The sequence below is a fragment of the Crocuta crocuta genome, unplaced genomic scaffold, assembly GCF_008692635.1.
Source record: "Crocuta crocuta isolate KB4526 unplaced genomic scaffold, BGI_CrCroc_1.0 scaffold31, whole genome shotgun sequence".
Taxonomy (NCBI): Eukaryota; Metazoa; Chordata; class Mammalia; order Carnivora; family Hyaenidae; genus Crocuta; species Crocuta crocuta.
In genome coordinates this window covers 4,993,232-5,019,562 of record NW_027528362.1, presented here as the reverse complement: position 1 = coordinate 5,019,562, position 26,331 = coordinate 4,993,232, and the positions used below count along the sequence as shown (strand labels likewise).

The window sequence follows — 26,331 nt, the reverse complement described above, 5'->3', positions numbered from 1 at the left end:
TCACCAAGCATCTGTTGAGTGCGTACAAAGAGCCAGACAATTTTGGTGATCGTGGCACAGAAACGCAATTATGTCCCCGGTCTTCAAGGAATCCTCAGATGAAGGGAGTGCCAAGTAAGCAAATGCAAAGCATGCTAGAGGCAGACACGAAGTGCTCTGTGAACCCAGAAGTAAGGTCCGTAACCAGGAATGGAAACATCCACGTAGGCTTCTTGGAAGAAACAGTCGCTAAAGAACAGCAGTACATAAACAATCGAGGTGGAGGAACACAGCGTCCTGGGTTTGGGGAAAGAATATGCTCAAGGTCTGAGGTGAGCCTCTCTTGTTCCAGAACTTAAAGGAGAAAGCAAGGCCAATGCTAAGAGGAGGACATAAGACCAAGGAAGTGTTAAGTTGGGTGAAAATGTGGTTGTATTTAAATGTTCGCAGAAGGTGAGGTTGAAGATGTAGGAGAGACACAGAGGACAGTAGCAAAAGGCTCCTGAAGGGGGGGCCTCCAGAGCACAGGCGCAAGGATTGCTCTTAGCCAAGTGTTGACCTGGCCTGCGCGGAGGTGGTGACAGAGGACAGCAAGGCAAACTGAGAGTCAGTGAGTCTTTATTCCCTTTCTGCCACAGTACAAGCAACAGGCAGAAATAGGCACCGGCTCCCAGCCTTCCCGTTTCCACACTGAACAGCACTGGCTGAGTGTCAGGTGGGTGAGTGTAGATGTGGCAGGAAGAATAGGGAAAAGTGCCTCAGCTGAGGCCCCTTGATGATGCAGCCTCAGAAAAGAAGCACCCGGGCTAGGAATGTGGCTGTGCCTAAGAGCTTGGTGGCCTGAAGTGGGGGGTGCCAACTTTCCAGCTGCACCTCCCTCCAGAGACGGAGCGCGCACCGAGTGTGGTGTGGGGATGACAGCCTACCCCGCACAGGCAAAGCCTCTCCGGTGCCTGGGGTCGGGCCACATAGGATGCAGTTGGCCTGGAGCCAGACTCTCCAAGAGGCCCAGCTCTTCTTCAGGGGTGGGGACAAGCAAAGATGACAGTGATGTCACTAAGCCCACCTTCTCTTAGTGTGCCCCGTCACTGGGGAAATGAAAATTGCAGAGCGCCTTCGTTCAGAGTGACACTGAGACTGTCATTGTCCCCGTCCATCTCTGAGCCCAGGTTAATTCAGCACACAGTACTGAAGGCCCACTTAATGCCAGCCTTGTTCTGGGGATAGGGGATCCTAGAAACAAAACCACCCCCAGACCCCTTCTTTATGCACACAGTCTTCTCTTAACTTCAAAGCTTACCTTCATCTTTTACTCTCTCATCTCACATCACTGATTTTATATCTCCTTGGAGCCAGATGGCTCTTGGCGGTCAGAATATTCCAGATATTACAAGGGTGATAGTACCCTCTTCTTGGTCTAATTTGTTTGAGTCAGTACCTGTAATCAATACACCAATGTTTCTTTAGCAAAACGTGAGCCTTTGGAGAAAGAAGAATAAATAAGGACAATAAATAAGTCTTAGGTCAAATTGGAGATCTGCCACTGAATGAGATACCAAAAAAAAAAAGAAGAAGAAGAAGAAGAAAAGAAAGAGAAATTTTAGGTATTTTCAAGAATTTTTGTATATAATAAGAAGGCATCGCAGATAAGAGTCTGCACTTTTTGTCATATAGATCTGATTTCTTATCACTGCTCCATCACTTTTTAGCTATATGACGCTAGACAAATTAGTCATTAATCTTTTATTTTTTCACATCTAAAATCTAGGTAACAAGAGTACTTTCCTCATACCATTATGTAGATTTAAGAATATACAATACATAAAAAATATTCAAAAACAACCCAACTCTTAGAAAGCATTTTTAAATGTTATATTCTATATAATATATTTGAAGTCAGTATATTAGATTCTGTATGAAAGGCCAGGCTGCTTTAGCCACCCTACTTAGCCCCTTGGGATTTGCTCTAATTTCCAGCCATAATAGTAATCAAGTAGCATTACGTTTTCAGGTCTCCAATTACTCAATTGTGCCTTTCTGCCTGATTACTTTGACCATCTTAATGAAAGCAGCCAGGCAGCTATGGGGCCCCCTAATCAGCGATTCCGCAGCTGACAGCGTTGACAGCCTAAATGTGTGAAATGACTAGGAGGAGAATTTTCCTTGCACATGAACGCATTATGCATTAAATCCCTGAAAAATAATCAAATTTTGCAAGAAATGTTAAAAACATTGCAGCTACAAAAAGGAGTCATTATCATTCCCGTCACATAAAGCACCATCCGTTGGTGCTACTTGCCTGACAGGAAATCATCAGAAAAGATGGCTAAAAACACATGACGGTCAATGCTAGATTTCTGTTCAGATATTCATCCATGAGTCTTACTCCCTTCCCTTCTTATGGGACATCTCCCTCATCCAGGGGTTGGCTGTTGTGGTAGGTTGGTTAATTATGGTGTTAGCCAAAGTGCATAGGACATGTTTGGCAGGCACCAGCCTCTAAGATGGCAGGAGTCAAGTAAAGATAATAGAAACAAGTGCTGAGTCTTCAAGTTCCTGTTTTACTTTGGGATGCATCACATGATTTTTCTTATACGTACTTAGAGCTATGGATGCAGAATAAACTACGTGCTCCCGTGAGAGATGGGTGGAGGTCACCCATCTTGAAGGAGTCCAGCAGAGGCAGGGCCAGCCTGACTGGACAAAGCAGCCTCAGTCTTTTTGCCCAGGAAAGAGTTTTTCTGTGGCTCTTTCGTGAACCAGATTTTGACCCGGCCATCCAGGTGGCATATCCTCTCTAGGGAAATAGGACTGGATATGAAATTAAACACTGTTTGATTGAACTTGATTGTATCTTGGGCTCAGCAGCCCACTGTGAAACCCTCTAAGAGGACCTGACAGGAATACGTGAATTCCAAAAATGGCAGCCTGGGCACAAAAAGTGATCGCCCACTACATTGCCCCTCTGACAGAGCTCCAGCCACACTGAAGGACCCCACCTACTTCCTGAAACATTTGAAGGTGGAGAGATCCTAAAGGATCTTTCACTTGCATTATTCCACAAGTTCTCTAATGGGTCTCTGCCTCAGTCGGCCACTTCTCAACCCATTCTCCATTTGTAGCGAAAATTAAACTGTCTCCTGGCACTCTCCTGTTGAAATTGTTTCAAGGTCCTCCTTTCCCTCAAGATGCCACACATTTTAGTGTAGTTTTCAGTATCTTCTCCGTCCCCAGTTACCTCTTCATGATTTCCCCCTTCACACCTTTCAGAGGCAGAGAGGGCAACTGTCTTGCTCATTAAATACTCCATGCTTAGTACAACACTTCCTAGTGAATAGGTTTTCATTGATGAATGAATAACAATGCTACACCAAAGCAAACCTCTATGACTTTCCACACTGTATCAGGTTCAACATCCCAGATTCTTTCTTCCACTGCTGTCCCCCTCCTCGGGGAGTCCCTTAATTCTCCATCTCCCTAACCCTTATTCTGTCTGAAATGTCTGCATAATTCTATCAGAATGCTTTGGCAGGAAGTAGCAGAAATCTTGACTCCAATGGACTTCAACAATTAGGAAATTTCTCACAAAACTCAAGATTAGGTAGACCAGAAAGCCGAGACTGAATCTTTCACTGAAATTTTGTTGTGGGCTGAATTACATGCCCCAAAAAGATATGTTGAAGTACCCCAAAATATTATCTTCTTTGGACATAGAGCTGATCAAGTTAACATGAGGTCATTATGTTCAGCCCTAATCTAATATAACTGGTATTCTATAAAAAGAGGAGATTTAGACACAGACATACACAGAGGGGAAATGATGTGAACACACATTGGAGAAGAGAGCCATGTGAATGGAGCGGCATCCACAAACCAAGGACCTCCAAGGATTGCTGGGAAACACCTGAAGCGAGAAAAGGTTGGGAGAATCCTTAAGAGGGAGCATGCATAGTCCTGCCAACACATTGATTTCAGACCGCTGAGCTATGAGATAATAAATTCCTTTGTTTTAATCCACTTAGTTTTTGGTACTTTGTTACAGCAGCCCAAGAACACTACTGCAGTTGTTTTCTCCATATGTTTCCTTTATGTGTTAGTAAAATGGATGCAACGTTTCCAGAATTTGTGATCAAATCTTGAGGAAGAAGAGGGTCATCTTCATCCAAGTCTTCTTAGGAGCAAGGACACCTTTCCCAGTACCGTTTTCTACTTCGCCCACCACACTTACTCTCACCATTCATTGGCAGGATTGGATAACTTGGTCATTCCTAAACGAATCATTGGCAAGATGGCTGAGCCAAGAGGATTGGCTTAGGTGAATCATGTGGGAGGGAATGACTTTTGGAGAAACAACCACAAAACCACTACAGTGGTCAGACCCAGAGCTTGGACAAGATGTCTCTCTTACGTTCCCTGTGGGCATGTAAATAGACACACGGTAGGAGGGGGACTGGTGTCTAATCGCTCTTACCAGGAGCACTTAGGCTTCAGCTCCTTCCCAAGATGTCCAAATAGAACCCGCAGAGAAGCTGGCATGAGGCCTGGCACAGCGTGGATTCCTGCTGTCCCTCTGTGTATGGCAGTCATCACTTTCTGTTACACGCCATCAATATTTATGCAAGCTCCTGTTGCTTCTACTAGACCTCAACTCTCTTGAGGGCGGCAGCACCGTGCTCGCCTCTCCCAAAGCACTTTCCATGATGCTGATGCCGATGCCTTGGGATCCAAGTCATTGGGAAGTAGAGTCAGGGCAGAAACAACCAGTGAAGCCTCAGCATACAGTCCTATGAGATGGAGAAGAGAAGCTTGACATTTGTTAATTGGGTGAGGGGAGGAGGAGGAAATATTGTCATCAATAACCAATAACTTTCTCTTCTAAATTGAACCAGACACTTCACTGCTAAGTAGAATTCTCAAGGTCGATCAAGTCCTGATCCTGTAGTTCTGGACTATTTATTGTGGGGACTAGTAGCTTATGTTAGAAGGAGGACAATTAACCTTTCCTGATGAAACAGCCCGTACGGGTCGTAAGGACTGGTTGGCACAGGAATGAGCCACCAGTCTTTCTTCAACAAAGACAAAAACAAATTGTATATTTCCCATAGTTGTCTGACAAAAGCTTATGTGCACAGTGTCACTAAGGCTTTGTTCAGTTTATCTCTCCACTTATTGTACAAAACAACTTGCCTCTACGTTACTAAAACACATGGAGTAAACATCCACTATACATCTTTCACCAACTCAGTATCTTTATTCCTCCTAAATGCTCACTAAAGTAATAATCCACGGGCCTCATTTGTTCCTCAGTTCTTCCGATGAGGAGTTTTTATTCAGAAGCAATACACTGTCCTCCATGAGAACAGCTCCTTGAATTTTAATATTATGTATTTCATATGTTTTCTTAATTTGCATTCTCTAAATGCAAATGACCTGCTCTGTTGAATTTTCACTTATAAAACCATGTTCAATGCAGTTATACAATATAAGCAGTAAATGAGATAAAACACTTAATTACAAATTAATTTCCCTCTCTCACCACCAAAATGGCTTTTAATTGTACTGAAAGAATTACTGAGAAATGTAAAGAAACAACTTGCTCCTTAATTTTTTTGCATTTTTTGCCAGATGTAGAGAGTCTGATTACATTTGTAATAAAGTCAAGGTATATATATTTTTACGTTTGTTTATCAGAGAGAGAGCACATGTGAGTGTGCAAAGGAGGGACAAAGAGAGAGGGAGAGAAAGAATCTGAAGCAGGCTCTGTATTGACAGCATGGAGTCTGTCATGGGGTTTGATCTCACCAAGTATGAGATCATGACCTGAGCCGAAATCAAGAGTCAGACACTTAACCAACTGAGCCACCCAGGGGCCCTGCATGTATTTTTTCATAAAATATTTCAGACATGCAGAGAATACTAAAATGTGTTCTTCTGTGGCCATACATAGCTTGACAAGCACATTAGAAGTGGAACTGAAGTCCCTGAGTCCTCTTCTTCATCACTCCCTTCTTGCCTCTGGAGCAACACTTTTCTGAATTTGATGTTTAGGTTCTTAGCGCATTCCTTTATGCTTTTAATGCATCATCTGAAAAGCACATAATTTTTTGCATAATTTAAACCTGCCTTTTATGCTCTCATACTGTACTGTTTCTTCTGCTAATTGCTTTTTGAGATTTACCAATGAGTATACATGTAACTGTATTTTATTTATTTTGCTTGCAGTATACTGTGCAACTGTATGTTGCATTATATTTATAATGCACTACTTATATAAACCCTTGACAATGTTTTCCCATTCTCCTGTGTGGTAGGTGAATTCCCCATGGGTTTGGGCAGGACTCCTGAATAGGATGGAGTTTCACGTCTGTGAATAGGCTAATAATCAGTTAATTTGGAATCCATCAAAAAGGGTGTGTCTGACACATTCAGACGGACTGGGCTCTTTTGAAGAATCATTTGAGGCAAGAGTCTCCAGTTGGCTTTGAAGAAATAAGCTGTCCCGTTAAAGGGCCATGTGGTTAGGACCTGCGAGTGGCCTTTAGGGGCTGTGTGCTTCAAGAAGAGAGGGTCCTCAGTCCTACAACCACAGGAACTGAATTCTGGTAATAATCTGAATGAGGCTCCAAATGAGACCACAGCCCTGCCCACACCTTGACTTCAGCCTCTGAGATTCTGAGCAGAGAACCCAGTTATACTGTGCCCACATCTCTAACCTATAGAAACTGCAAATAAGAAATGGTATTGTTTTAAGCTGCTAACGTTGTGATCATTTGTAACACAGAAATAGAAAATGAATGCATGCAGGTTTTGGATGTTTGTTTCTCATATTTTGTAATTCCAAATAGTGCTGCTCTGAACATTGCAAATTAGCTTGTGCACATGTGAACATTTTTTTTTAAGGATCCATAGCTAGGAATAGAATTCCTGAGTCTTAGCATAAAGATAACCTCAACTTCAGCAGGTATTGATAAACTTGCATTCCCATGCAGTTTCCCTAGCATATCTGCTATCAGCAGTACATAGGAATGTTCTCTGCTTCACAACTCAGCCATACTTGGTCTTGTCAGGCTGTGTGTTACTTTCAACGTTTAACTCTTCATTTAACCTGAATTGATTTTTGTGGTTGCTGTGAGACAGGGAGCAATCTTATTTTATTTCCATTGGATAACCTATTGTCACAGTACCATTTATTGACTAGTCTATTCATTCCCCATGGTTGTGTTATGCTGCTCTGTCATAATAGGATTCCACTTGTGCATATCTTGGTCAAGACACACAAGCTCCTTTTCATCTCTTTTTGCAATGGAGATTTTTTTTTGGGGGGGGGTGGGGGGATCTGGTGAAATCCAGTGAATATCCAGCCCTACTGAAGTATCTCAGGTAATAGCCTCCATCTTTCAAGGGCCTTTGACTTCACTCCTTGTTCCTGACAGTACATGAAAAACCAAAGTCTGCCAGAGACTGTAAATCCCCTAAGATTGTCTTTTTCTTTTTTTAACTGAAGCTGCTTATTAGTTTTTGGTCCTAGGGTTTCAATTATTGTCTGGGGATTGTAATGAGGCCTTTGAAAGGATGCTTGTTGCATTTATACAGAATTTGGGGAGGGAGGGCTAATCAGTTTTTTTTCCATATATGATCAGACACTGATCAGATCATGAATATATTTTTGAGAATAAAAAAACCCACTCCAGTGACTATCTTTCAGATGGATAGGTTTCTTTTCTTTCCACAGATACACCCTGAGGCCAAGCCATCCCAACACCTGCCTTCACCATCTGAAGCCTCCCACTTGTTTGCATTTAGTTGCAATTTAGTTATTGATTCTCATAATCTCATTCTATGCTCCCCTAATCTGCTACACCATTGAAATCCATTTTCCACAAAATATCAGATATATCCATTCACAATGAAGACTAACGAAATTGTATATGTGTTTTCTTGCTGTTTGTAATTTAGCCCACATTCTCACATTGTGAGCCCACAAATGCCTCATGGAACCATGAGGCATACACACATGAACAAACATACGAACTGCCCTCTTTGACTTGTAACATAGTCAAGAGTGTAAGGAAGGAGTCAGCTTATCCCATAGTAGACACAAAAGAAAGAGCTCAAATAAGCCAGAAGATGAAATATGACATTAAAGATTATCTGGAGAATGTTTTAAAATTCCAGGAGCCTACTATGTGATAAGCACAAAGCTTCCAAAAATCACCTTGCTTTTTTTTTTTTCAATTTGTTTAATGTTTATTCCTTTTTGAAAGGGGGAGGGGGGCAGAGAGAGAGGGAGATACAGAATCCAGAATCCGAAGCAGGCTCCAGGCTCCGAGCTGTCAGCACAAAGCCTGATGTGAGGCTGGAACTCACAGGGTGGTGAGATCATGACCTGAGCTGAAGTTGACACTTAACCAACTGAGCCACCCAGGCGCTCCAAAAATCACCTTGTTTTAATAAGAGGAAGGGTCTGCTTCCAAAGCTTTATGAACAGTGGTCTTCAGGGGTACATGTGGTTTCCACAGATAAGAATTTGGGTAATGGCATTCGTTGAAAATATCCCATATCAGTTGAGACAGAATGAGTAAGTCAGAGCCCTGAAGAATCCCAGGGCATACAGGGATGGATGAGGAAAGAACCTGCAATGTTGGTCTGGAGCCAGATAATAGGGTGTTTTCAGAGGTTGGGATTGTGACAGAGGGATTGTGTTGAAGATTTTGCTCTCACTTTCTTATTTTCTTCCTGGAGAATAACAGCCAAGCTATTTTAAGGAAGGTTACACTGGAAGAAATGTTATTTCTCTGAGGAGGTATTTTCACTGAATGAACTTCATTTTTATTGACCAAAGACAAAAATTTATGATTGAGGAATTGCAGCAGCATCAGGGCAGGAAGGGAGATAATTTTCATTTTTTTCTGTGTAGCCATTACTGTGTCAAATCTTCTACAGTCTCTTAAAGTTGGTCCCATCAAAGGCTTTAAGCCATCCAAGGCTTTCATCTGTGTCTGGATCTGGCTCTGTGATAGAAACAAGCACCTTGTTTTAAAATTTAAAGTAATTTAGTGATATGGTTTAATGTCAACATCTCCCCCCCAAAAAGTTTTCAAATTAACTTTATTTTCTTCCTACTGTAAAATCAGAGGGTTTGGTTTTTGTTTTTGTGAGGGGGGGTTGTTTTTGTTTTCTTTTGTTTTTGTTTTTTGCTTCTAGTTGAGTTTCTTTTTGTGGTGATTCATCATTGGCATAGTGATAAAATAATATCTGGTGCACTTCCTCTTAAAGGGTTGTTTTAATGCAGTATGAATCACACAGAGCTAGCTGTCTTTTCCTGTTGTGTATCGCCATCATCGGTCCACTGCACTGCAATTATCAGAACTATTCCTTGAGTAAAGCATCCGTAGAGTACAAGCCTCAGTCCAAGATGGACACATTTTAGGGAAGACCTTTTTATTTGACCTGGCTATTATCCTTTTCCAATATGGACTATACATTTAATAATTTATATTTATTTAATATAATATTTAAGGAATATTTTTAAGCAACATTTAAGAGAATTAATCTAAAGGGAAAACAAAATCGAAATGACAATGAATGCCAAAACGAAACTCAAAACACAAAAGTGCACCATGAGGACATCCATGTTTGCTGAAGGTCAGGCACAAGTGACTCCAGTTTTTCTAGCAAATGTAGACTTGGACAGATGAAAAATGATTATGAAGCGAAAACAAACTATTTTCCTCGAGAAGCATAATTATTCTGGACTAAGTCAAGAAAGATATTTCCCCAGGGGTCATTATCATCAATAGTAATAATTACCGTATATGAGACTTTTTACATGTGAGTCCCTCACGACAAGAACTTTTTTTACAGGTAGAAAGAGAAGTACAAACATACACACAGAGATACCCACATATATCTAATGTGATCCCCAAAACAACCAATTAAGGAGTGCTTCCCCCATATTATAGATGTTATAAAAAAAAAAGCAGTGAGGAGCATCATCAAAAATTGATAAGAACTAACAAGAAAATGTACAAGGCTACAGTAATAGAATGTGACTTAGAGTTAAACTGTCAATGAATGGGCAAACCTGCATTAAAAAAACATCTGGCAAAGAAAGCATCCCAATTAGTAAAAGACGAATTGTTCTCAAACAAGCAATATGGGGGATAGCAGAGTCTCCTCATTCTATGTATCAAAATATCTTCCTGGTGAATCACAGCAAGGATATGTGAAGTGTGAAAATGTAGAAAACAAAAAGAAAGTGTCATCTTTCATCTTTCATGATGGTCAAGAAATCTCTAGGCCTAAAAGAAGAACCAATTTGACTTTTCAAACAAGTCGAAAATAACCACTATCAGTAATTTTTAAGATCAAAGGAAAACACAAAGCTACAACCTTACTTTATAATGCATGTCACAAGGAAAGTGTTGAATGGACAAGATCTGTTTGTTATTTTTTACTTTTTGGCTAATGGTTGTGTGTGCATCTGCTGGCAGGAAGCCCTCTCACACATCGCGTGTGGCAGAGAACATTTGTGTAACTTTTCTGGGAATCCAGTTTTCATTATATATGAAGACACTGAAAAGCATTTTTACTCTTTGATCCAGTGGTTGCATTTCTAGAAATCTACTCCAAGAAAATAACCAGAGATCCACACAAAGAGAGATCTTCAAAAAATGCTCTTCATGGCATTATTTAATATTGTAAAAATTTGAAACAACTTTAATGTCCAACCATCATGGAAAGTCTAAATAAATTTAATGTGGTGGCACATCATACAGTTATCAAAACTCTTATTTTTACAGCCTAACTTGGGAGGTAAGCCCTGGGTAACGCTAATGGTAATGATAAAATGTTAAGCAAAAAAGCATAATAAAAATCATATTTGTAGCTGAGTTCAATTTTATTTCAAATACATATATACACCCAGAAAAAAAATAGAGTTTGATACATTCCTTTATATATATCTACTCTTATCAGAGATATAAAATTTCTACAAGTCTAATTTTAGTCATATAATAAGACTGATTTTAATTCACGGCTTGTAAAATCAGCTTTATTAATGTCAAATCATTTCAATTAAACATTTATTTGTAAACAACTATCAAATCTATTTTCAAGGTATTAGAGTACTAAATAAGCACTATCAGATTCGAAGCAAGACTTGGAAATTTGTGTGTGTGATAGAAAGAGCAGGCGATATAATTTGCGGTAAAGCTAGCTTGTTATTTGTGGACTTAGTGAAGAAAAATGAGCAATCAAAGCCCATTTGAAGAGAGCAAACAATGGCACACTCCATTTCTAACGTGTAGGGTTATTGTTTGTTTTCTTAATGCAAACCTTTAAGCTTTTTCTGACCAGAGTTGCTTTCTGTTTGAAGCCAAATTAAAAAACCTTGCTCTTTTATATATATATTTAGATATATATATATATATAATTTTTTTAATGTTTATTTATTCTTGAGAGAGAGAGAGAGTGACAGAGCATTAGCAGGGGAGAGGGAGAGAGAGAGAGACAGAATCTGAAGCAGTCTCCAGGCTCTGAACTGTCAGCATAGAGCCCGACACAGGGCTCGAGCTCATGAATCACAAGATCATGACCTGAGCCTAAGTTGGACATTTAACCAACTGAACCACCCAGGCACGCTGAAAAACCTTGTTTTTAGTCATGGTTCTACAAACCAATGGTCGGAAAACCCTGAAATTTCCTAGGTAGACTCCATGGTACTTTAGTTACAGAAGTTTTCTTAATATAAATCCTCCACTTGTTTAACAATAGGACTCACAGCAGTGTTTTCAGGATCACTGTTTCTTCTGTATATGTTCTGAGATCTTTATTGCACCAAAAGTAGAATGTCAACTTTCATCTGCAATTTTATTGCGTGTATTTGCCAATGAAATGCATCATTTACATCATGAAAATTTAATATGACTGACATTAGCAAAATCACTAATTAAGAAATAGGGCATAAATACTCCCAGAAACTTGACAGTCTGTTCTATGAAGAAAATTAATTCAGAAGTTTCCTATTTGCATAAACCACCAGGTCTCATTTTCACAGCTGTTTGTTCTGTCAGCTAGATGGCTGCATTTCAGAATTATTTTAACATAATCGGTGGGAAGTATACCTTTCAACTAAAAATATCATGCCCCACAAGAAACACTGTGAGGGGAAATGTTTAAGTTCAGTCAGTTCATCTTGATATTTTTTTCCCCTTAAGATAAACGTTTCTAACATGGGAACCTTAACATTTAAGTCATAAATGATTAATATATTTTTTATTATTAAAACAAATTAAAATTCTGTAATTTTAGATTCTCACGAAAATGAAAACGGTATGTCCTTTCCAGGTGGAAAAATGTTAATGAGTGGAGTTTATTTTAGCAAAGAGGAGAAAATACTAGAGATATCTACGTTCCATTAATCAGTTGAGCTTAATATGCAGTTCTAGATATGTCCCCGGTACGATGTAAGACAAAGAAGGTAAACGTTTCAAATATCACAACGTTTTCAAAATTTATACAAGTTGAATATTATACTGTTTGTTTTAGTAATTTACGTTATGTAAAGAAGTGAGCAATTACTAGATCTTCAGATCTAGACTGTCTGCAATATTCAAAAGGACAGCAGGAATTTGAAGACAACAGATCCCAACCGAGAGACCCAGCACCACCATTTGGTACCTGCAGGCCTGGGTTAATCATGTAAGGCCCCTGCACTTCAGTTCAGGCTACAATATGTACAGTAATAATTCACGGGGTCATTGCTCAAGTTACTCTACATAATGGACAATTAAATGCTTCAGGAGCTGTAAAGCACCACATAAATGCTAGTCATGGCTCAGTGTCTCTCCTCATGTCATTTTAATCTTACCCCGAAAGAAATCTGAGGAGACTGTACAAATCCGTGATTTTTGTCTGTATTGGCACTTACGGCGCTATATGTGAAAGTGAACCCAAGCATGGCCATTTAGAAGAAAAGAGATGTAAGGATACACCTCCAGACACTTTCAGGACTAAAACAAGATTCCCTGGCTTTTGCAAATGAGTTTCTTCCATCTTTCCTTTTACTCCTGAAATTATATTTAAGTGTAGGCTCTACTGAAAGTAATTTGCTGCTGGCGTAGGCATCAGGTTCTGATGTCTGCTCTGCTTCTAATTACATTCAAGCTCATTTTGACATTTAAGGCCAATTACTTTAGTCTCGATTCAGTAAGGCTTTTCCATAGTGGTCTAAAATTTGACCAGTAAACAGGCTTTTCCCTCTCTCTCTTTATTCATTTAAATGGAATGCTTGGCAACAAGCACATTTTAGAAATTATGGAAATGAAATAAATAATGTGGGTTCATTTCAGAAAAAAAGCAAAGAACTGCATGGTCTTTTTTGACAGTATAAAAGGCAGTCACAGAATCGACTGAATTTCTTTTTAAATGACAAGGCATAAGGTGCAATTGTTTTACAGAGAGATCAATGTTTTAAATGTTTCATTTGTTTTAACAACAAAGGGAATTGGTTTCAACAGATCTCAAATTCCAAAAGAGTTCATATATTGAGAGAGAGAGAGACATGGCTCCAAAACCTTTACCATTTAAAGGTCACTAGTAACTAAACTCTCCAGAACAGAGCCCTACAGCAAAATCCAGCCGCTGTTCCATTTTGTTTTCAGATCCCAGTGTATGTGATAACATCGAGCACAGCACCTATTTTACTTAGCTCCCTATTATCAGTTCATTTGTTAACACCATGGTTTTTACTGTTTATTCAACAAATATGCAGATGAATTGATGGCACCAGAAGGTAATTTGTCAGATCTATTAGTAACAAAACATTTACGGTAGCCTTTTCTTGTGATTTATAGGTAAGAGATAGTCTGGGGAAATGAACTGGAAAATATACTGTATGAAAACAAAATTTTCCGATTGACTACCAGTACGAATAGAGACATAAAGTAGAGACCCTTAGAGCTATAGAGGTTCTCTAGGGAATCATTTAGTTCAAAGATGAAATAAAATGATGCCACCAGAAAAGCCACACTTTCAAAATCATATATCTAAAAGGAAATATCTTCTCAAAAGTGTGAAGTTTATCCACTATAATTTTGAGCTTTCCAAAAAAGGAATCATACTGTATATAGCATTAAGTTGTAGAAACTATATAGAAATTCTGAAACTTAAATGAGGCTAATTAAAGTTTTTCCTTGAAAGATATTTTTTTTCATTTTTATTAAAACTATTACTTGTATGGTGCTTTCACATCTATAAAGTACTCACACACACTTTATTTACTTTGATTCGCAAAGTAGTCTTCAGAGTGATGCTGTCACACATTCGGGGAAGATCAGTATCAGGACGGCTAGGTGTTTTCCCCAGAGCTGTTAGGCTGGTCAGCGATTTAATCCCAGCTTCAGGCCCTGTGACTGCAGAACTGGACACTTGGTCCTTCGCCTCACTGCTCTGCCACTCACAGAAGGTCAAGGTCTTTATACTCAGTTCATGCAACTTCTATTTTATTTTATTTTATTTATTTATTTATTTATTTATTTATTTATTTTATTTCTAGGAGAGAGAGAGAGAGACAGTGCGAGCAGGGGAGGGTCAGAGAGAGAGGGGGTCACAGACTGAAACAGGCTCCAGGCTCTGAGCTGGCAGTCAGCACAGAGCCCGACGCGGGGCTCGAACCCACGAACCGCGAGATCATGACCTAAGCGAAAGTCGGACGCTTAACCGACTAAGCCACCCAGGCGCCCCATGCAACTTCTATTTTAAACTGCACCGTTAGCTCCCCACCTCCAGGAAGGTCATCTCTTGAGGCTGAGGGCAGAGATGAGGTGGATGAAGTTAGTCAGATGACAGATGACAAGAAGTCTGGGAAAGCTGGTGGCTGGTAATGGACTCACCAAAAACAGGGAAGAGGCATGCCAGACGGTGTTGAGGCCCCTTTGGAGGCCAGGGACAAGGGAGCCTATTTTCCTCTGCTATAAACCCTCTCTTCAGAGCAGCTGGAGGGGTGGGGTATGTGCAGCCATGAAGGGTCAGATTCACCTGGGAGTAGGCATTTCTCCTGAAAGTTTGTCAAAAAAGACAGAGAGACAGAGTTTGAAGAACTGGAAAAAGTGTAACTGAGTTGATGGACCATGGACTTCCATCTAAACCATTAAAGAAGAATTTGAAGTCAAAAAATGGCTGCCGTCAACGGCTTTAATGTTACAAGTTAACGTTTTTACTCCAAATTTCACACCCACAGAGTTTGTAGTTATGAACAGCTTAGTATAGCCACAGTAAGTGGTGGCTCATAGAGCTTTAATTTACTCTAGATTTTTAAATACATTTAATGTAATTTTATTGTTTTTTTTTCCACACCCAACTCCCCATAAGACCTCGATCTTGGCAGTCATGATTTTGCCAGCCAACATGAGAGAAGTCCAACATTTACTATTGATTGATGTCATTTTAAATATTACAGCATTGAATGGTTAAGTTTTAAATAAAAAGAACTATACCACAAAATATTAAAGGATCATGATGTCAGTGGATTTTTCAGAGGATAAAACTCCTCTACCTATTACTGCTATTTGAGTGGGGGAAAAAGAAACAAGGAGATTGAGTAGGTGACTAATTAAGGCAATTAAAACCAAAGGAGGTGTCACTTTTGTACTCAGTGAATACATCAAGCCAAGTCTTCTATTTTCGGGCTGACTGGTAGTAAGACACAGCAGGGACACTCTCAATAAAAAGGTTGAGCCACTATATAAGTTGTCAAGTGGATTTCATTTTGAAAGCACATCTATTATAGAGAGAGTTCCTGAAACCAGCCAGAGATAGAGAAAGTAGATGCAAATTATATTGTAAAATGAAAGCTGTATGTCAATATGGGTTGTATTCTTCACCACATTTAAAAAATTTTTAAGTGTCTATTTTTTAAAATAAGACGAATATCTGTTTTTACACGTATTTGAATACAAAGGATAAAAGGCATATTAAGTGAAAATGAATTTTTCTGTCCGCATAAAAACTTACATGAGAATGTTCATAGCAACATTATTCATAATAGCCAAGAAAGTGGAAAAACCCAAATATCCATCAACTGATGAATAGATAAAATGTGGTACATCCCCATAATGAAATATCGATTGGCAATAAAGGGAGTAAAGTGGTGATGCATACTACAGCATGCGTGAACCCTGACCACGGATTGTATGATGGATTCAGAATCCATAGGGACAGAAAGTATACTGGTTACTGAAGGCTGTAGTAGGGAGACATGGAGGTGATTGCTCACGGATACATAGTTTTTGAGGGGAGGAGAAGTAATTAAACTGTTCTTATATTAAGGGTAATGTCGTACAACTCTGTGAATAAACCAAAAACACTTAATTGTAGACTTTAAAAGATGAATTTTGTGGTGTGCAAACTATATCTCTGGATTAATTAGTAATCGCCTAGTCTCACTCCAACAATGACTAGTACAACTAACAGCAAAGCAAATACTTTAAGCTATTACTGTTACTTTAAGCTATTACTTTAAGAAGTTCAGAAGAGTGTATCCACCCCCCTCTCTTTCTCGGCATTCTGTCCTCCACATTCCAGTCCTCAGAGTACCAAGTTTATTTTATAGGCTTTCAAACATTTTGAGCCCCACAAGAACACATGTAGTTTGTATATTACCTATGGGATCATATTCTGCTTGCTCTGTGTTGACTAAAACCTGAGGTGTTTACCCATCGTACTTTTTAAAAATATTTAATTATTTTTTAACCTAAATTGATATCCACACATACTCAAAACCCAAAACATGCACTGGGGCATCAAGTTATCAAAGGGCATCCATGATATTCTTATGTCATTAAAAACAAAAAAGTAAAAGGACTTATAAACAAAGTTGTTTACCCCTCTTTATTTACATCTGTAGGTTTGGACTTGAGGGGTAAAATAGCAAAACCACAGACCCTCTGTCCCCAAAACCTAAGGAAGCAAGTGAAACAGTTAATTATCAGCCCGGAAAAGATTACACCAGCAATAACCACACAAAGGCAAGGCCACAATTTCATGCCATTATCTTTGAGTAGCAGCTACTAGGAAGGAGGGAGGAAAGCAGGGAGAAAGAGAGAAAATCTTAGAGGGTGGATGCACTCTTGAGGCTCATGCCTTAAGCCTGTTTTCCAGACATTTAAAAGAAAATAAATTGGAAAAGCAAATCCTAAAACATATCCTCCTCTCCTTCCATTTGAGGAGACCAGACCACGGAAACACGCACAGGCCTGAAAAAAGATGAGAAAGCCCAGTGTAGAAGTGACTTGTTCCAGCCATTTTACAAGAAGCAAAATAAACCGCTAGGTCTCACCATTTTATTTTTCCCAGATAGAAAGAAAGCTTGAGAGTGAAAGGCAAATAATCATGATTTCCAGAAACAAATCATCTCCCATGATACACAAAAAAATTAGCGTAGTGAGAGTATGAAGAGAAAAGAAGGAAACAGAAGCCAAGCGGGGACAGGCGGTCCTGGGGGCAAGAGCCCCTCTTGTATTCTTTCTCCACACAGAGAAAGAATTCCCAAAAAGACAGAATCAGCCTGTCTGCCCTCCCCTGGAGCCAATGCAGGGGCAGTGACTGTCTGGAAGAGCCTGTGGATCAGAGGATGCAAACACTTGGGACTGATGGGTTCTGGCAGCAATAAGGATTTCTGAATAACTGAGCTGAAGAAATATCTGAAGGTTGATCTTCCCAGCATCACTTCCCACAGCCTCAGCTAATACTTCTGTCCCTGCAAGCCCCTCTTCTCATCCTGAGACAGCAAAACAAAGAGAAGAAAGCCCAGCTGACATTGAAACAGGACTCTCACAAGCAGGCATGAAATTCAGGAATCGCTTTCTGACACTGTATTAGAGAGAACAAAAGATCTAGAATAAGAAAGTTAAAAGCAAAGATTCTGACCACCATGGAGCAGATCTAGAAAGCAGTTAGTCTACATTAAAACGGGTGATAAAAAGACCCGAAGAAAAATATCTGAGAGCAAGAATCTTCAAGTAATCAAAGGCTTTGGGAAGAACATCGATAGGAGCATAAGAATGGAATTTATTCTGGGGCGCCTGGGTGGCTTAGTCGGTTAAGCGCCGACTTTCGCTTAGGTCATGATCTCGCGGTTTGTGGGTTTGAGCCCCGCGTCGGGCTCTGTGCTGACTGCCAGCTCAGAGCCTGGAGACTATTTCAGAGTCTGTGTCTCCCTCTCCCTCTGACCCTCCCCTGCTCACGCTGTCTCTCTCTCTCCTAGAAATAAAAAAAAAAAAAAAACATTTAAAAAAAAAAAAAGAATGGAATTTATTCCAAACAGTAGATAAAATGCATGAAAATCTGGAAGATATAGGAAGTAGAAGGGAGGAGAAGTATGTATTTCTTTTTCCAACAAAACCTGTCAAAAACAATCAGAAAATCTCAGCCAAACAAAACTAAACTTAACTGAAAATTGTGTAAGAAAGCAAAGATTCAAATAAAGTGTGTGAAACTGGGCCAGATTCTGAGCAATTAGTGGAAAGTGAGAAAGGGGGCATTTACCTTCTGGTTCTGTATACCTCATAATACTGGAGCCGTGGAGGAGGAAGTATGATCTGAGAACATTACCCAGCTCAACAGTGAACAATATTTTGATAGTCAACATATTGATTATCAATCTGTTGATTATCAATGTTCTGGCAAGCATGAAAGACCAGTTAGGAGTAAATAAAGCATGCTTTGGCATACAATTGTAGTTTATCATCCATTAAGAAACTCATCAGCAGGCTTCTTTACTATACAATATATTTGGTTAATGTTTATTTATTTTTGAAAGAGAGAGACAGACAGAGTGTGAGTGGCAGAGGGGTAGAAAAAGAGGGAGACACAGAATCTGAAACAGGCTCCAGGCTCTGAGTTGTCGGCACAGAGCCTGACGTGGGGCTCAAACTTCTGAACCGTGAGATCGTGACCTGAGCTGAAGTTGGACACTTCACCGACTGAGCCACCCAGGGGCCCCTCTTTACTATACAATGTTTTAATGATATGGCATCACCTTGATTAAGTTTTTGAAAAGTAATATTAATTAACTTAACAAGAAATGTGTGGAAACCATATGTAGAATCATTAATAAATTAATCATAACTAATAAATGGAAAGATAAACATTTCTATGAGATTGGAGAATCAGGTTTTCTTAGATTAACCTCAACAAATAAAACAATAGGATGTTTTGAGGAATTAATACATAAAAGTAAATAAAAGAATTCTGAAAACAAGTTTATGGGGAACAGCTAGTAATCCTAACTTTTAACTCATGATTTTTTAAATTCATTAATCAAATGATTAATTCATTTAAATCATTATTAAAGTGAGTGTACAGTTGTTAGGCAATTTGGAGATGAAATAAATTGATGGAAAAGAATAAAAATTTAGAAATAGAGCTGAAATTATATGAGTATTCTGTTTATGATAAAGGGGGTATTTCAGATTAGTGAAGAAAAGATAGATTTTTCTCAATTATATGTGCTGAGTCAGCTGATCACCTATTAAAACAAAAAATAAGATTAATTCCTACCTCCCTTCTTATACCAAAATAATTTCCAGATACAAACTGATCTAAATGGTGACTTCTGGTTCAGCATATTAAACAATAAAATAAAGAAATTAAAACTACTTCATAAAAGTATGGGTACAGGTATGTACAGTCTTCCAGTGAGAGGAGTTTTTTACCTTAGATAAAAGAATAACAAATTAGACTACATAGAAATTTAAAATTTATGTTTGCAAAAGTACCACAAATGGATTGAGGAAAATACCTTAAACATATCTGACAGATAAAAGATCAGTTTTCTTAATTTATAAAGAGCCGGTAGAAACCATTAAAGGGCAAAAGGCGAACAGGATAGGAAAATGGTGTTATGTAGAGATAAGTAGCTCAGAGAAAAGAAAGGACTTCCTCCAGTCCTTTGTCCATGGCCCCCTTCTTCACCGTTTCAGTCCTACTCATTTTCATCGTGAAAATGACAATCACTTGCCATAATTTTCCCCAAACAGCTCGTGCCTCACCCAAGAAGAATACATTGGTACTTCTAACTTGCTCATGATAGCTTTACCACAGTTCTCTTATACACCATGTTTTCCCTTTGCCTTTTCTTAGAGTTGGTCATTTTCATCTTTTTCTTACTACTCTTGATTATAAATTTCTTAGTAGAAGAAACCATGTCTTTCTCATCTCAGTCCCCAACACATTAAGCCTTCAGTAACCACTAATAACTCATGTTTAAATAAATACACAAGGGGGCCCTTAAAGGGACACACATTCTGTGCACCATATAAATATAAGTAAGCATACCTGAGTCACATCTCCAACAATCGCTGGGATGTAAATTTCTGGGTAAGATCTCAACGGAACTGATGGACCACCCTTCATGCAGGCACAAATTAATTTTCAGCCTGTAATTGAAGTATTTCATGGTGCTACCTTTTGTTGGGTTATTCACAGAAGCAGCTGGAAACATATGAATCACGTTGTAACAAAACATTGCTCTCAAATGTAATTCACAGCATCTTACAACATGCACTTTCAGGTGGCTGAGCTGTGCAGAAAGGAATTTTTTTTCTTCTGAGACTCTGAAAAGACTGGAAGATAACCCCAGTGTTCTTGCCCACATTGCTTATCTGCCAGCAACAGGTTACAGTACCCTCACTCTATGTTCCCTAGCATTTACCGAATGCATAATAGCTGAGTATTCATGAAAGCTAATGCAGTGGATGAAAACAAATTAATTTGGTTAGTGCCCAAGGCAGTTGAAAGGTACACCTGCTTTTTTTGGTCTCTAGGTACCAAGAGTAAATGTTGGATTTAATCACAAGCCGGCTTGTCATTTTGGGGGAAAGAAATCCACGTCGGGTAAAATTCCCTTTTTACTAGTAGATGTGTTGACTTTTCTTTTTGTGCTGTTGAGTCCTGAGGATGTACACACACTTTCACTCTGGTGACGTCTTTATTGAAGAAAATACAGCAGTCTGATATTTTTATATGCATTGTCTTTGGAATTTGTGTTCTTTGTCTTTGGATGTAATAAATATTCAACAGAAACACACACGGAGGGGGAAAATGATTGTCCTCAATGATAAGTTTTGGCATACTTAGGAGGTTAAATGATGCGTTGCAAAATCTGCAGCATTTTTAGGATGAGTTAGGACTAATATTCTCTTAGGCACCCTGGCAGAGAAAGTATTATATTGTCTGTCCTTGGCAATGCTGATTTCAAGCATTAATAACAACCTACTTCATACTTACATGAACAAAACACATTGTAAAGTAGTGAGGTTATAAAAAATTAACTCAAGGAGATGTTAAGTGTTTCACACATAGACAATGCAAAAGTGGAAAAATGAATTTTCTACTACAAGAATCACTTAATAATTAATTGCTCCTTTGTTCAAATGGGTCCACTGTGTGCTGGGTGTTGAATGTCGTACTTCCAAAACAGTTAATTTAAGTGTCCCTAGGAAAGGAAACCGCTAAGAGTGTTTACTGTCTGGGGTGCAGCCCGGAAAACAGGAGATTCAAGACCTCCCTGAACACAGAATGCAATACTTGGAAAAAGACTTTCTTTGGAATCATAATGACTCAGTGGTACTTGTTAGTGCCACACGTTAACAGAGCGACTTTGAGCTACTCACCGATCATCTTTAAGCCTCCTTTTCCTTATCTTCAAAAAGAAAAGTGCAGATTAGATTTTCTGTAGGGTTCATTTTGTCTCTAAGATCCTATCATTGTAACAGAGTTTTTATCTTGGGCCTGTCCATCTTTGTAGTATCATGGACCTTATTTCTTGGAATCTGAAAATCCAATTTACATCTTCATTGTACTAAAGCCTATAAAGACAGTTTTAAAGAGTCACTAGATTACAACTGTCACTTTCTCCAGTCATCATCATCATCATCATAAATCCTCATTAAAAGCATTTATTGACCACTAATGTATATAACATACACAAGTCAGAGATGTACATGTAACCATATACTTAATAAGAAAAACTTGTAATAATGGAACTAACCAAAGATCTTTGCAGAGAAAGTATGAGTCTTAGCTTGCCTGGATTTTGTTGGAATGCTCTATATTTTGTTTCTTTTTTCATTTATTTATTTATTTATTTATTTGGGTCTTGGCCTCTTTCATGGTCTTGACTCTGCACCTTGAAAATAATAAATAAAATCATGAAAATATGTTTGTCTTTATTAAGTTTCTTGGTATGGTAATACCATTTAGAAATATTTCTTTTTTAGTGAGTCTCATGTTTTCAATAGAACCGAAATAATTTGAGAGATGGGTACTATAAAAGTAAAATCAAAGCTATTATTCTCACATGCCTGTAGACAATCAATTGCAATTCGCTATAAAAATAAGTTGCACTTAGCAACAGAAAAAAAAATACAGTTATCTGTAGGAAGTCTTAAGTAAATCATTAGCTTGCTTAGAGGGAACAAAAGAAAATCAAATAAAAAGAGATCCTTTTTTAAATTTTATTTTCTCAACAGTATTTACCACCAACAAGGTTAATATTAATTCAGGGTGATTATTTTAGCTTTCCACACTGAATAGTTAGATATCAGGCTTTTAGGATCTTTAGTTCTCAGCTCTTTCCCCTCTGTGGAATGAAGGCTGTTCTTTCCTCAGTCAGATAAAAATCAATAATGTTGAGATTGAAGTCCTCAAACACCACAGACTAGTTTTAAACTGCATGCAAGCCTGAACTGGTGTTTCATGCCTCTATTCTCTTCTTCCATAGGCATTTATGTCCATGTTCCAGATCCTCACCCAGGAAGGATGGGTAGACGTAATGGACCAAACCTTAAATGCTGTGGGACACATGTGGGCACCTGTGGTAGCCATCTATTTTATTCTTTATCACCTCTTTGCCACTCTGGTGAGTTTAGCTTTTCTTCTCAATTACATCTTAGTACCATAATGGGGTGAGCATCAACCGATATCTGGGGCCTATTTTTAGTGTCAAAACTAGAGTCAGAGAACCAATGTAAAGTAGTCTGGCTGGATGAGGTCTCTTCCAGTCTAAACTTCTATGACTCCAGCTGCTCGAGGAACTAGATTTAAAATTTGAGTAAGATTGGGGCTCCATCCTATACAAGTGTGTGCTTGAGAGAACACGAGATAAAGCATAATGGAAATCCCATATTCGAGTACATGTTTAACCATCTCTAAGTGTTTCCAGAACTACGCCATTATTATTGCTGCCGCTATTATTATTATTATTTATCAGGTAGAGACACGCTTTTCACTTTTCACTGCTTCCTTTCCAAAGCTGAGATTAAACTGAAGACACACTGCAGACCTCAGGGTGCATTTAGAAGTCAGCTCTGTGTTTCTGAGCTGTGTGACTAAAAGAAACGCATGGGGGAAAAAACACAGAGCTACAAATATTGTAAAAAGCATCATGAAACCAAAATGCCAGCACTCAGGAAAAATTGACTTCTGTCACACAAGGAGAATTTTCTTTTCAGTGCATTTCCATTAAACAGAAAGAAAGAAGTTGTGAAATGTGGCCTTGACATACTAAGGGGTGTAATTCTCAGATCTTTCTAATGGCCAAAGTACAGCTCCTTATAATAAATGTGTGTATACTGAAAGCAAACTTAAGCTCTGTTATGTTCAAAGTCCCAATGTAAGGACCCAAAATGTTATCCTTTATCAGAAACACATGAAATTTAAAAAAACAAAAAACAAAAAAAACTGCTGTTGTTAAAAAGCAAAATGCTTCATAATTTCCTTCCTAATATTTGGAACAGCCAAGGTAGGTAATGTTTCTGCTTTACAGATGATGAAACTGAGACTCCGCAGAGTTGAGTAACATACCCAGTGTCATGTACAGTGTGAATGGCTGGCGGAGGACGTTCCCATGTCTTCCTGATCTCATCGCCTGTGGTGATGCAGCTATGTTGTTATTTCCTAGGATTGTGAAGTGTAGCATCATCACTGAAAATGTCTTCCTGGAATCAAACCTCTCTCCAAGAGTCACTAAAATAAGACAAATTACTAATGAGCACCAAGATTCCTTCCAATTCTAAATGTGAACTAAACAGGTGCTTCAGAAACTTGATGTGTTCAAGGTGGCATTTGCTAAAGGCAGAGCCTTTCTTTCAACACTGAGAACATCCGTCAAAAGGTATATAAGGATACATTTTTACGTGGTAGAACCACATAGAAATAGTTCTGGCATGTTACATGGGATGACTTTTACAATATGCACAAAAGGAAAGAACCTTCAGCAGGAGGAATGGAGGCCTGGTTTCCAGAGCCAAAACTGCCTGTGCTACATGGCACTTAGCCCTGAGGGCCTTGCATCCTCCCTTCTGGGACTTTTAGATCTATGTTATTCATCCATCCATCCACTCATTCATCCATTCATCCATCCATACACCCATTTGTGAATTCAACTAATGTTTATTGAGTACCTACTATGTGTTTAAGTTCCTTTAAAGCTATGGAATAGCTTGAAGACTATTGATCATGAGTTCAAGGTAGGATAGATAGGCTTGAAATCATCTATGTATGGTAATAATCTATCTAATTGTTCTTCTATGAAAACAATATATTTGTTTGTTATCCTCGCGGCAGACATTTGATCATTTAGTGAGAGTCTCACACAATATGAAAGCAAGAAGAAAAATGACTCAACCAAGTAAACTGTTTACCAAAGCAATTTTTTTTCAAGTGAACTATAGCGATCACTAAGATAATGAAATAAAATATTAATTCTGGTACGTACACTTCTTGGGCAGTCTGAATCTTCCTTATGGGGCCAAAAAACATAGCATTAACAGTGGAACACTGAAGCGCTTCCAAGGACTCCCCTGCGTCACCTGCGCCCCTGGGAGTCCACAGAGCACATCTGGAAAACCCATATGTAATTCTGCGGTTCCAGTCTACTGACTGAAGTATCTGCCCAAAACATTTATTATAATTTTTTCCATTGTGATTTTCAAAACGCAGTTCTGACTTCAAACTATAAATTGAAATCGTTTCTTCTTGTATTCATAATCTTTTTCAAATCTGTAAAGGAAGGAGGGCCCTTTGGTAAATAAGGCAGAAGTACTTCAAAGTCTAGATTGAGGTTCCAGCTCCGCTGGCCACTGGATGTGTGACTTTGGAAGAATCAGACAACTTCTCTTACCTCTCTGTCACGTTGTATCTGGAAATGAGGGTAATAGTGCCCCACATGCCCGCTTTCCAAGATGCCATCTACATGGGACCCGTATTTGGGGGGCGTTTTAGCCATAGAACAGGAAGACCATCACAGCTAACGCCAACACTGAGTTTAAATAAGACGGTGTGCATTTAAAACTGTACATTAATAAACGCTAAAAATTTAATATGTTCAGATGCATTTAATTTATAGAAGTAAAGTATTACTGATCAGTTTAAAGCATCATTGATGCCCATTCCTAGACCGAGTCCTTCTCTGCCTTAATCTTTCCTTCTTTCCCCACACCCTCTCTCCGAGATAACAACTAGGATGTATTTGATATGAATCTATCTTCCAGTTTTAAATCATACTTTACTGCATTTAACAGTGTCATTAACTATAGGAAGACTCTTATTTTGTTTAACATTAACAAGGAACAACAATTAAACTGTCCATGTAGATGATAAGTTGCATTGCCGGTTTCAGGCTGTTAAAATGTAAAAATAAACGTGTGTCCTAAAATCAATGAAATGCAGTAGTTTCCCACATATATATGTATCCATCAAAACATGTAGTGCTTTAAATTTAAGGTTATAATCTGCAAACATTTTATGCCATTAGTTTTTAAGATTTATGTTATTTTCTAGTCTAAGAAGCTCTGCTTCAGTACCCTGATGGCCGTACCTGGGGGACATGTCCCTGTGCACTTCTCTCGCTGCTATGACCACACACCACGTTGAGGCCACATCATACCTGATCATTGTTTTCCTCCTAAAGATCATTAGTAGCAGCAATTTTCCGAGTAAATGGGATCAAACTCTACACACATTCCCTAAATACTGTTTTTGAAATATTTTTACTCTAATGCACATCAAGTTCATTAGCATATATAGTCATGAATATATGGACTATGACTGACTGCCATATTTGTTTATTGGTCCTTCCTGGTGGATTCTTAGGTTGTTTTCCTAAGAATTTTAGGAAATTTTGCTCTCATAATGTTGCAACTAATACGTGTGTACAATGTGTCCAGTTGTGGGAGTGTTGCTCTAGGATCCATGCCAGAAAGTAGAATTCTGGATCCTGGATCCTGCCCAGATGGCTCTGTAGCGTGGGTCTGCAAGCCCATATATCCAATCTAGCCCACAGGCTTTATT

At 38.8% G+C, this 26,331-nt stretch overlaps 1 protein-coding gene across 1 annotated transcript in view; it reads left to right on the top strand.

Moving 5' to 3' along the window:
• The window catches only part of NALCN (sodium leak channel, non-selective), a 293,487-nt gene that overhangs the window by 136,088 nt on the left and 131,068 nt on the right, over window positions 1–26,331 (top strand). The window contains exon 13 of the mRNA XM_077753896.1: window positions 22,763–22,900. Coding sequence (XP_077610022.1) covers window positions 22,763–22,900 — 138 coding nt within the window. The remainder of the gene's footprint in view (window positions 1–22,762; window positions 22,901–26,331) is intronic.